This window comes from Misgurnus anguillicaudatus, chromosome 17, assembly GCF_027580225.2.
Source record: "Misgurnus anguillicaudatus chromosome 17, ASM2758022v2, whole genome shotgun sequence".
Taxonomy (NCBI): Eukaryota; Metazoa; Chordata; class Actinopteri; order Cypriniformes; family Cobitidae; genus Misgurnus; species Misgurnus anguillicaudatus.
The window spans coordinates 25324894-25337550 of NC_073353.2; the positions used below are offsets into that span (position 1 = coordinate 25324894).

Genomic DNA, 12657 nt, shown 5'->3' on the forward strand with positions numbered 1-12657 from the left:
GTAGGTAGGATGGAAGGTAGAAATTATGGTTTCATGTATGTTGGCTGTCTATAATATCTCGCTGCAGTCTGTGCATTTACAATTACACATTTTGGAGATGCTTTCAGTGCATTTAATTTATACATTTATCAGTATGTGTGCTCCCTGGGGTCGAACTTACGATCTTTGCATTGCTAATAAAATGCTTTACGAATTGAGCTACAGGGACACATAATAAAAGTATAAAAGTGTGCATAATAAAAGTATTGTATTTATCATTCACAACACATGATTATTAAATAAATTGCATTTTATTATTAAATAGTTTTTTATAGATTTAAAGGGGAAATATCATGAAAATCTGACTTTTTTTCATGTTTAAATAATTGGGTCCCCAGTGCTTCTATCAATCTAGAAAATGTGAAAAAGATCAACTCAGTAACTTAGTTTTGGTAAATCATTCTCTGCAAGCATGTGAAAAAATAGGTAATTGAAATGTGGCTCCCCTTGTGATGTCAGAAGAGGATAATACCGCCACTTAATCTGCGCTATCCAACCACGCCACTGCTATTTAGTGCAGAGATAAACTCATTTGCATTTTAAAGGACACACCCAAAAACGACACATTCTTGCTCACACCTACAAAGTGGCAATTTTAAAGGATTAGTCCATTTTCTTAAAAAAAAAATCCAGATAATTTACTCACCAAAACTTTCTTTGTTGAGTCGAGAAGAAATTGTTTTTTGAGGAAAACGTTCTAGGATTTTTCTCATTTTAATGGACTTTAATGGACCCCAACACTTAACAGTTTTAATTCAGTTTAAAATGGCAGTTTCAAAGGACTCTAAACGATCCCAAACGAGGCATAAGGGTCTTATATAGCGAAAAACGATTGTCATTTTTGACAAGAAAAATAAAAAATATGCACTTTTAAACCACAACTTCTCGTCTCTCTCCGGTCGTGTGATGCGCCAGCGCAACCTCATGCAATACATCATCATGTCAAGAGGTCACGGATGACGAATGCAAAACTACGCCCCAGTGTTTACAAGTTTGGAGAAAGAGGACCGTTCCTACTTTGTTGTATGTGGAATGATACTAATTAATGTCTTTGTGTCAGTTTATTGTTTAAAATGGTCCGCAAATGTGCATTTCATATATGTAACGCGTGACCTTTCCACGGCATTAAACAATTATGTGAGGTCACGCTGGTGCGTCACAGGACCGGAGATAGACGAGAAGTTGTGGTTTAAAAGTGCATATTTTTTATTTTTCTTGTCAAATTGACAATCGTTTTGCTAGATAAGACCCTTATGCCTTGTTTGGGATCGTTTAGAGACCTTTGAAACTGCAATTTTAAACTGCATTAAAAATTTTATGTGTTGATGTCCATTAAAGTCCATTAAAATGAGAAAAATCCTGGAATGTTTTCCTCAAAAAACATAATTTCTTCTCGACTGAACAAAGAAAGACATCAACATTTGACATGGTGGTGAGTAAACTATCTGGATTTTTTTTTAAGGAAAATTGACTAATCCTTTAACATGTAATAATAAATTATCTATATGGTATTTTAAGCTTGAACTTCACATACGTACAAATATTTATTTGACATCTTAAAAAAGTCTTGTGAAATGTCCCCTACCTTTAACAAAGTTAACAAGCAAGTTATCAAGTTAGTCAAGCTTATACGAATGTGTTCATTTGTAGAGCATTTTGTTGGCAGCATGAAGTTCATGAGCTCGATCCACACACACGGAAATGCCAAATGCATAAAAAACAAATATCATTTCATCTGTTTGAACATTGACTCTAGTACCACACTACATCTTGCTGTAAATGCAAAGTTGTAAATTGTTTTGGGTAACTCCACATAAATGCCTGTAACTGATTTATTTCTAGCCCGATATGATGGAATGAAGGAGGAGAGAGATGCTTTCAGACGTCTGTAATAAATCCAGTTAATCTTTCATTGAAATCGTTTTAATCAAAATGAAAACTCACTTCTGTTGAGCGTTTCTGGTGCTCTTAACTGGATGTAACGGTTACGGTTAACTGCAGAGATTATGTTTACAATATAAGGACACATTTTGTGCTAGTTAAACATAATAATTACTAAATAAATGACAATTCTCCAGCTTGCAGTGAATGGGGATAAGGCTGTCAGTCTTAAAAATAATATCATAATACCAATATTTCCTTGTTGCAAAATAAGCAATAGACCTAAAGGAAGACATGTGATTAACTCTATGTGTGTCTTGGCTGGAGGGTTATATTATAGCTGTGTCCACTACCCTGGAGATAAAAGTACAAGTGACAGCCTAGTGCTGTTGTCTTTAGACTGTCTCTGGGTGGAGAAATGTGTGATAGTGTTAATCACCTGCGCTGGTGACATACCCAGAGGACACACTGCCCTAGGCTGGCTGGAAGACAGCATGAGTAGCTCTGATCTAGGATCAGGTCTGACAAGACTGCTGAGAGAGCATCGAATTAGAACCGTAGCCCTTCAGCACAAGCTAACCCTGAGTGGGGAATGACGTACAGTTATTAGAGAATAGTGTACACACTGTAACACATGCAAAGGTGTGTCTCTATTAAGAACATGTATTTGGGGACAAATGACAAAAGGTATACATGCACACAACACAGCTGAATCATCCATAATTAATTCTTGCTTCAGCATCACATCATAATCGTGCAATAATAAATTACCAAGAGATACATCCTACATTTTTTCCTATGATACTCTGAGTTTTCCTCCTGAGCAGCTGCGACCACAAGAAGGCATTTGGCCATTCACTTGGTCCCTGCCAATCACTTTGTTCCGCTGGGCAGCCCAGCCTAAAGTAAAATCTCATTGTTCTGAAATAAATATAATACTGTATTTAAATATTATTGATTATTATTTCATTTATTATTCAGGATTTTGTCACATCATCACACATTTTTACTATTCAAAATGTAAATTATTTTCCAGCTCCCCTAAAGTTGAGTTTTACTGTTTTGGAAACATTCAGCCGATCTCCGGGTCTGGCATGCCATTTTTAGCATGGCTTAGCATAGTTCATTGAGTCTGATTGGAGCATCGCACTTAAATATAACAAGAGTTTCAATGTTTTTCCCATTTAAAATGTGACTCTTCTGTAGTTACATTGTGTACTAAGAACGATGGAAATGTAAAAGTTTAGATTTTCTAGCCAATATGTTCAAAATTAAAGTTCTGGCATAATAATCAAGGACTTTGCTGACGTACCATGTGTGCAGCAGGCGCAATGATATTGCGCAGTGCCCCAAAATAGTCTCCAGCTATTGAAAGTTACCAAGGGGACTATTTTTGGGTGCTGCGTAATATCATTGCGCTTGCACACAAGAAGAGTCAAGTTTTAAATAGGAAAAATATCGAATCCTTTGGTTATTTTTGAACGCGATGCTAATGGTCTAATCAGATTCAATGAATTGTGCTAAGCTATGCTGATAGCGGTAAACCAGCCCCGGTTTTACTCAATTGTTTAACTCTAGGGGAGCTGGAAAATAAGCTCATTTTTGCAAAAAAGTGAAGTATCCCTTTAATGCTGGAAAAAGGTTTTGGTTCCTGTAGACTGAATGAATGCTATGTTTTTTTATGATTAAGTCATGTGGCATATGAATGGGATTGAGAATGACCTCAGGCAGTACGCATATCATAGTCGTGTAACTAACCCACTCTTTTGTTGTCCCCCCGCGGTAGCACAAACAGGCCCCAATGGCCTGTCGCCAAGACAAATCAAAAGTGACAGTGATGATGACGACCTGCCAAACGTGACCTTGGACAGTGTTAATGAAACCGGATCCACAGCGCTGTCTATAGCACGGGCCGTGCAAGAGTGAGTAGCCCCTTATGACACACTCCCAAAAACACACTGCAACCTATAGCATACATACATATGTATTACTAAAAGTCAGATTTTATATGTTAGAGTAATGGTGATGATAATGATTTATTGTCATTTGAAGATTCTGCTTTGTATTTGAGATGTAGCTCAATTAGTCAAGCACTGCATTAGCAGTGCAAACGTTTAGGAATTCATACAGTATACTGATAAAATGTATACCTTGAATGCACTGTGTTTACCAAATGCATAAATGTAAATTCAACTGTAATGCATAATCACTGACTAAACCTTTTGCTCATATGCTAACGACACAAAGGTCATGGTGGGTTCAATTCTTATAAAACGCACATACTAACAAAATGTGATAATGTTTCTTAAATACACTGCAAGTTGCTTTGGATAAAATGCAAATGTAACCTTTCATAACAGGACTTTTGGAAAAAGCGAGAAGGTCCTTCGCGGGGCCCTACGGTGGATTCTTTTAAATACCAGCTCTTGTCTAAAGCTCTTAAATCTTTTTGTCTCTTGTAACATTAGCCGTCATCTTCCTTTCCTGGCGTCACAACGGCATGCGTCCTCCCTCAGATGAGGTAGCCTTCCCATTAAAGACAGTGACATGATCAAAACCAGAAACTCTCAGCACGCTCGAGCCTGCGGGCTGTAAAATAATAAAAACGACTAAGGTCTTCTCCCAAACACCCAGACTTTTCCATGAGCCTGCACCCTAGCAGCGCTGTACTCCGCCTGTTATTTAGGCAAATGGTTTGGAAAGTATTTCAGGATTCTTCTGTATGTCAGAGCTCCTGGACTGACACAAAGTAAATGTTTCGCTTTGCTGGGAGCGTTGGAGAGTGGAAGTAGGACTTTACCCTCCAGTGCAGTAAAATGCCAAAACACAGTTTAAGCAGGTTCACAGAAATGGTGTTATTAGAGAGCTGCTTTTGGCTATTGAGAGAGAGAGAGAGAGTGAAAGAGAGGGAGAGAGAGGACACATGTGCAGCTGTGTTCATTCTAGCATGTAAAATAAGATCCGTGGCCATTGTATCCACAAGAATAACAGCGATAGCATGGCAGACCTAAACGGATGGGAATAAATAAGCATTTATCACATCAAAGAAGTGAATATTGTCGTTTAATTGGGTCACTGTTTTTGTGCAATACTTAAACTAGAAAATAACGATGGTCCCACATTGAGAAAAGCTGGTGAGTAAATTAAGACTCAGTTGGTAGAGAATTGCATAAACAGTGCAAAAGGTCATGGGTTCAATTCCCAAGGCACACACATAAAATGTATTCCTTGAATGCACTGCAATTCGCTTTGGATAAAAGCGTTTGTCAAATGCGTGCATGTAAAATATACACGGACTAAAGCGCATCAGTAAGAATCTAGACTCGAATTTGTGGTCACAGGGTTTGGCCGCGCCATCCCAGGGCCCCTTGGGACTAAAATAACCCCCACGGCTCAAAGACCCATCAGAGTCCTAAATGAGTCAGTCTCCACTATAAGGCCATCCTCACCAGCAGGCAAACCAATTTAGGAGAGCGATAACTGCCAGCTCTGCACTTAATTGAAAAGTCCACGTGACTAAAGAGATTGTGTATGGTATATAGCAGCACTCCAACTGGAGACCAGATGCCATTATCAGCAGTCATTTGTTCAGAGTTGAGTTGCTGATATCTGTTTCAGAGAGTGTATACCCGTACAAGCGTACAACCTTAAACATCAACATCTCTGATAAATGTGTATAGAAGAGTGTTTAAAAATACTTTGGCCTCTGGGTATCTACAAATCCCTGAGGAAAAGAAGCTGAACTATTGTTAGGATGGCCCTGCAGTTTATTACAGTAGGTCCCTCATAGACAATGCAGTATACAATCTGAGATACAATAATGCTTCAAGATTTAGATTTGAATAAAATAGTTTTAAATACTTTATAACCAACATACACTGAACAAAACTATAAACTAAACACTTTTGTTTTTGCCCCCATTTTTCATGAGCTGAACTCAAAAATCTAAAAGTTTTTCAATGTACACAAAATGCCCATTTCCCCTTAAATATTGTTCACAAATCTGTCTAAATCTGTGTTGGTGAGCACTTCTCCTTTGCTGAGATAATCCATCCACCTCGAAGGTGTGGCATATTAGACAGAATGATTATTGCACAGGTGTGCCTTAGGCTGGCCACAATAAAAGGCCACTCTAAAGGGGGTTGCACACCGAACGCGCAGCACAGCGCCGCGTCGAGTCACATCTAGGACCACTCGGAGGTATCGTAAACCGGAAATGCACATTAAATAGCGCGAGGTTAGTCAGATAGCGTCTACTTCAAAATGCAAAATATATACGTTAGCAGCCGATGTTAATCGCTAACGATTTGGGACAAATATGATGTTATTTAATGTTAAATTATGTGAGTGGCACTCTGTGACGCGACAGGGATTTGAGCAATTTTCTGATTCAAAAGTGGGCGCCACGGACAGGCGTCACCTGTCGGCACCAGTGTGTGTATACTCATAGAAAACAATGTGTTTGATTTTTTTAGAACGGTTCGATTTTTTTTTTTTTTGCGTGTCCGGTGTGCGACCCCCTTAATGCCTAGTCCACACAGACACGGGTATTTTTATAAACAAAAAATCCTGTCCACACATGCTCGGTTTAAAAGAAATCTCTGTCAACATGAAAAAGCAAAAACACGCTATCAAGCACTATTAAGAGCATGCCACACCAGCAGGCGGCCATATAACCTAAATCGTAAAGCCACCTTGGCTAATATACCGTATTTTCCGGACTATAAGTCGCACTTTTTTCATAGTTTGGTTGGTCCTGTGACTTATAGTCAGGTGCGACTTATATGTCAAAATTAATTCATGCTGATTAACATGAACCAAAGGAAAACATTACCGTCTACAGCCACAAGAGGGAGCTATATTTTGCCCCTGTAGCCTACCCTTGAAAAAAACTGTTAACTGAAACATTAACTTAAAGAAAACGGAGAAAGACTTAACCAAAAAATGCCCCCCAAAAGAATAATAATTTTCTAAATAAATGCGTCTTATAGTCCAGTGCGAATGATATATGTTTTTTTTCTCTTCATGATGCATTTTTTTGACTGATGCGACTTATACTCCGGAGCGACTTATAGTCCAAAAAGTACGGTAGTGATATAACTGAGCATGTATCTGTATACATGTTAGAAGCCCTGTTAGTACAGTTATTATAAGCAAGATTTGGGCTATGTCCGCCATTGCACAGAATCGTCAACAAAGCAGTCAGCGGCGCACACTCTTATGTTGCAAGGCAAAAACTCTGTATTTACTGTCTAGCACAATGCCACAGATGTCGCAAGTTTTGATGGAGCATGCAATTGGCATGCTGACTCCAGTAGGGCCCACCAGAGCTGAATTGGCCGTGATTGAATATTTTATTGTGGCCAGCCTAAGGCCAACCTGTGCAATAATCATGCTGTCTAATCAACATTTTGATATGCCACACCTGTGAGGTGGATGGATTATCTCGGCAAAGAAGAAGTGCTCACTAGCACAGATTTTGACAGATTTGTGAATGATATATGAGAGTAATAGGCCTTTTGTGTACATAGTCTTGGATCTTTTGAGTTCAGCTCATGAAAAATGGTGGCAAAAACAATTTTGTTCAGTGTATGTTTCGCATTATTTCTGGAAAAGAAAACATCACGAAACTCTGCATAAACCTAAAACTTTTATTGTAATTTACTTTTTGAATTATTAAAGTATTGAGTTATTGCAAACCATTACTATATGGATATTGAAGTATACACATTTGCTATATTTATATTGCAACCCTAAACTGTCTAAAAATAAGGGTCAGAAAATGTCTTTGGCTGTCACTGTGGCAGTACCCTTTTACCTTTGTACCTAAAGAGTTCATATCAGTACCTCAGAGGTATACAAAAGATAACACATTAGTACCTTAAAGGGACACTCCACTTTTTTGGAAGACATGCTCGTTTTCCAGCTCCCCTGGAGTAAAACAATTGATTTGAATCGTTTTGGAATCCATTCAGCTGATCTCCGGGTCTGGCGGTAACACTTTTAGCATAGCTTAGCATAATCCATTGAATCTGATTAGACCATTAGCATCACGCTAAAAAATAACAAGAAAGTTTCGATATTTTTCCTAATTAAAACTTGACTCTTCTGTAGTTACATCATGTACGAAGACCAATGGAAAATTAAAAGTTGCGATTTTCTAGGCCGATATGGCTAGGAACTAGTCCACTTCCGTCGTTTACTTGGTAACTTTCAATAGCTGGGGACTATTTTTGGGCTCTGCATAATATCATTGTGCTTGCAACTTTTAATTTTCAGTCAGTCTTAGTACACGATGTAATTACAGAACAGTCAAGTTTTAAATAGGAAAAATATCGATACTCTTTGTTCATTTTTGAGCGCGATGCTAATTGTCTAATCAGATTCAATGGATTATGCTAAGCTATGCTAAAACTCGGAGATTGGCTGAATGGATTCCAAAACAATAAAAATCAATTGTTTAGGGGAGTGTCCCTTTAAAAATACACAATGGCATCAAATGTATACATATCTGTAACTAAACTGTACATATTAGGACCTTTTTAAAGGGGGTACTGCCCCAGTGAGAGCTAAAGACCATTTTTTACCATTTATCTGATAGTGTATTTATCATTTGGGTCCTTTTGTCACAGAAACATATTCAATGTTCTTTCATTACTGTCACAGTAAAAAAAACTAATTACTAGGTGCTTGAAAAAAGCGCTCGTGTTTGAGTAGGTAAAGTGTTAGAGTAAGTCTTATTCTTTTCATGCTGTTCTCAAGAAATCTCATCTCTGAATAACAAAACTCTCATGGAAGTGTTTTCCTGAACTGTATTGGATCTACAGTAATCTCACTCGATCTTTCTGCTGTGCCATTCCTCTGTGCAGTCTGCACTCTCTGTGCAAATCCTAGATGAAATGCAGGTTTTGTTGTGACACATGTTTAGGAGAGCGTACCAGAGTCCCCCGAAGAAAGACTTGGACAGGAGTACAGAGATAAAAGGAGCAAGCGCTCAATTCAGTTCAATTTGAAACACATTTCCGAGCTGTTTCCACATACAGAAGATTTACACACCCATCCTCCTTCAGGCACTAAAGCACAAAGCCAGGGATGTAATTGTTAAAAATATCTTACAATTTCATTTTTTTGGGTTTGTGGCCGTGTTTGCCACCCAAAAATGTATGAAATCCTAGCTGCAGTTTATTATGTGACCACAAACTTGTAACAGTTATCAAAAGAAATTAAGAAAAAAATGTTGACAATATAGCATAAAATTCAATAGGGCTTGTTTTTATTTTCATGTCGTCCCTTTTTATAACATTCCATATTGCCAATATCTGATCTTTCATATCAGACTTCCACTGTCAATTCGACATTTGATAAAACACAGTGATTTGACACAGATCTTCCATCACGATAAAGAAAACTAAACATCTACCTGTCAGGTAAATCTGTTATTTGGTGTCACTTTCCATGACTCAGACTACACTGCCGTTATTTATGTAAGTGGCATCCTTTCTGAAATATATCAGACTGTAAACATCCTGTGAGACCTCGCCACTGAAAGTCTTTCCACTGTAAATCCTGTCACTCCCTTCACGCCCCCCACCACTCCCTCTGAGCGCTCCTTCCCCTCCCCATTTGTATCTCACCACCAACTTTTATGGTCACATGATGCGCTCTCTCTGCTCTTTCTCTCTCGCAATTTCTCTGAGAAACTGTTTGGCTCATTGCCTCGTTCTCTGCTTCTCTTTGTATCCACTTCTCAATTTCACTTCTCCCCTCCTCTCTCTCTCTCTCTCTCTCTCTTTCACTCCCCGCATTAGCTTTAGGCAGTGAGAGAGTTCAGCCTCATTTCTGACACATTGGCTCATTTCCGCTAGGCCTTCGCTCGGCAGCATGCCAACACCAACAGGTGATCCCGGGAGCAGAGGAGAAACAGGAAGTGGGCTGCGTGTGGTGGAGACAGTTCACTGGAGGGGTTGTCTAGCCCCGCCCACCTTGGCCCTTGCTGTTAGGCCCAGCCCTTGCCAATAAGCAAAGCAGGGGACGCAGAGCTCTTATTACCTTACAAGGGAAGGGAAGCGAGGACAATCTACCGTAATTAGGTGCTCCGCAGTCTCTACCTATGGAAGAAAATGACTTGCACCCTCTCGTCTTTCACTTTCAGACACATGCACGCTAACACACAGCATGTCCTCACACTGACGTGGCTCTTTGCTCTTCCAACAGTTCAGTGAGCTCATTGGTCGATTTCCTGTACAAATCCTTACAATTAGAGCCAAGTGTACAATCTCCGTTGAATGCGTGCCCACCTTCTGGAATGTCAGTAATTAATTCATTTTCAACATATTAATACTGCGGGTTTTGTTCATTTGGTCTTTTAATACGATTTAATATTCATTCGGAATATAAATGTACACCCCTACATTTTTGCTAACTCAAAGTTTACCAACTAAAACAAACTGCGCTGCTCTGTGAAAATTATGTTTATGTAAGAAAAATATCTTTTGATATTGTCACAACTCTGCAGGCCTACAGCGCCATCTAGTGATTTGACATTAGTAAAACAAGTTAGATGCACACTTCTGATATTATTGTTAATAGTTTGTACAAAAAGCAACCAAGCAAATAATTGGAATCATGTTTTTTTTCAGTGTTTAAAGAAGAAATTTGATTTACATCTGTATAGAAAACTACAAAAATTACAAAATCTAATCTCAACGCAACTATTTATAGAGCACTTTCAACACCACCAAAGTGGAACCAAAGTGCTGTACAGGGAAGGATAAAAGAGAAAGTAAAATAAGATAAACAAGCATAAAACCAATAGGCTACAAAACATATTAAAAACTCAGCTCACAAAGCATTTTTAAATGCTACAAAAAACAAATAAGTCTTCACAGTTTTTCAATATTTTACTATGTTCTTACCTCAACTTAGACGAATTAATAGGCTACATACTTATCTTTATTCAATGCGTGCACTTAATCTTAGTACAGCGCGTCGTGAATGTGTTAGCATTTAGCTTAGCCCCATTCATTCCTTAGGATCCAAAGAGGGATGAATTTAGAAGCCACCAAACACTTCCATGTTTATCCTATTAAAAGACAGTTATATGATTACACGAGTAAGTATGATGTTACAAAATAAACATGGCGATTTTTTAAGCAGATAAAAATGAAAACTATATTTTATGGCGAAATAGTACTTTATTTGCATCACTTTGACCTCTGCGCACAGTAACATCTTCACTCCTGACTACTCCCCCTCTCGCTTAAACTTCCGGCAATATTACTGCGCCCGAGGTCGACGTGCTGCAAACTAAGTGCTTTTCTGCCATCCAATATAGTTCTCATTTTTTATCTGCTTAAAAAAATCGCTGTTTTATTTTGTGCCACCATACTTACTCGTGTAACTACTCATGTAACAGTCTTTAAATAAGCAAAACATGGAAGTGTTTGGTGGCTTCTTAATTTATCCCTGTTTGGATCCTAAGGAATGAATGGGGCTAGGCTAAATGCTAACACATTCACAACACGCTGTACAAAGATTAAGTGTATGCTTAAAAAGATAGGTGTGTATTAATTCGTCTAAGTTGAGGTAAGAACATAGTAAAATATTGAAAAACGGTGGTTTTTTCCTTTAAAAACACACAACAGCATTTTGTAATGTATTCTGTAGCATATGGGTAACCAGTGCAGTTTGATTAACGCAAAACTAATGTGCTCTCACTTCTCAGTACCCGTTACTGAGGTCTGACTCACCCTAAGATTCAACACATTGCAGTAATCCAAGCAGGATGACACAAAGGCATAAACAACTTTTTCCATAACTTAAAAAAAAAGGATAGATTTTAATCTAGATATTGATCTAAGATTAAAAATTGTTCTTAACAACAGCATTAATATCTCGGTCAAATTTAAGATAAGGGTCAAAAATAACATCAAGGTTTCTCATATTAAACTCTAACTCCATGTTCTGCAATATGGGACAAGTTTCGAATTGATTTATTTCAGATCCATTTAAAAAGGTGTGGGTGAGATTGTCTTGTCCACAGTTGCTTTACGATTCATAAAAATAATACCAAATCAAGACATCACAAACAATAAAGAAGCTGAATGTGCGTTTGTTTACAGTTAGTAAGCAAACTTTTTGCTTCAGTAGTCTTCAATGTCTCAGTAGTTTTCCAAGTCTGTGTGTTACCACATGATGGCAGCAGTGAGCCATACATTACAGCTAAAAAGCTGTACATAGTATTTTTTTGTTGTTGCATTTTACAGATGCTTCTATTCAAAGCAACTTACAGTGTATTCAAGTTATCAATTTTTAGTATGTGTGTTCACTGGAAAACGAACCTATAACCTTTGCACTTTTAATGCAATGAACAGAAAACTTAAGTAGGTTTTACTTGATTTTATTTTATTTGACTTGTTGATATGTTTTATCATTGTTTAAGCTAATATAAAAAATATGTAACAAACAAATACCTGGTGCCCGGGGGTGACATGTTGGATACCACTGGTATATACATTATGGTTTTAACCCCTCCTGTTTTTCTCAGTTCCATGTCACCATTCAGTATTGAGAGCATTCGACGACCACAGCCACCTGAATCACCAGACTCCAAGAAGAGACGCATCCACAGGTGTGACTTTGCAGGCTGTAATAAAGTTTATACCAAGAGCTCACACTTAAAGGCCCACCGGAGGACACACACAGGTTAGTCAACACTCATTCTTCACTTCGTATCAT

General features: G+C 38.1%; 1 protein-coding gene across 3 annotated transcripts in view; it reads left to right on the plus strand.

The window, feature by feature from the left end:
• klf12b (Kruppel like factor 12b) overlaps positions 1 to 12657 on the plus strand; it is a 47018-nt gene that overhangs the window by 28437 nt on the left and 5924 nt on the right. For all 3 annotated transcript variants that reach the window (XM_055215287.2, XM_055215288.2, XM_055215285.2), the window contains 2 exons: positions 3707 to 3842; positions 12467 to 12624. In XM_055215287.2, coding sequence (XP_055071262.1) covers positions 3707 to 3842; positions 12467 to 12624 — 294 coding nt within the window. The remainder of the gene's footprint in view (positions 1 to 3706; positions 3843 to 12466; positions 12625 to 12657) is intronic.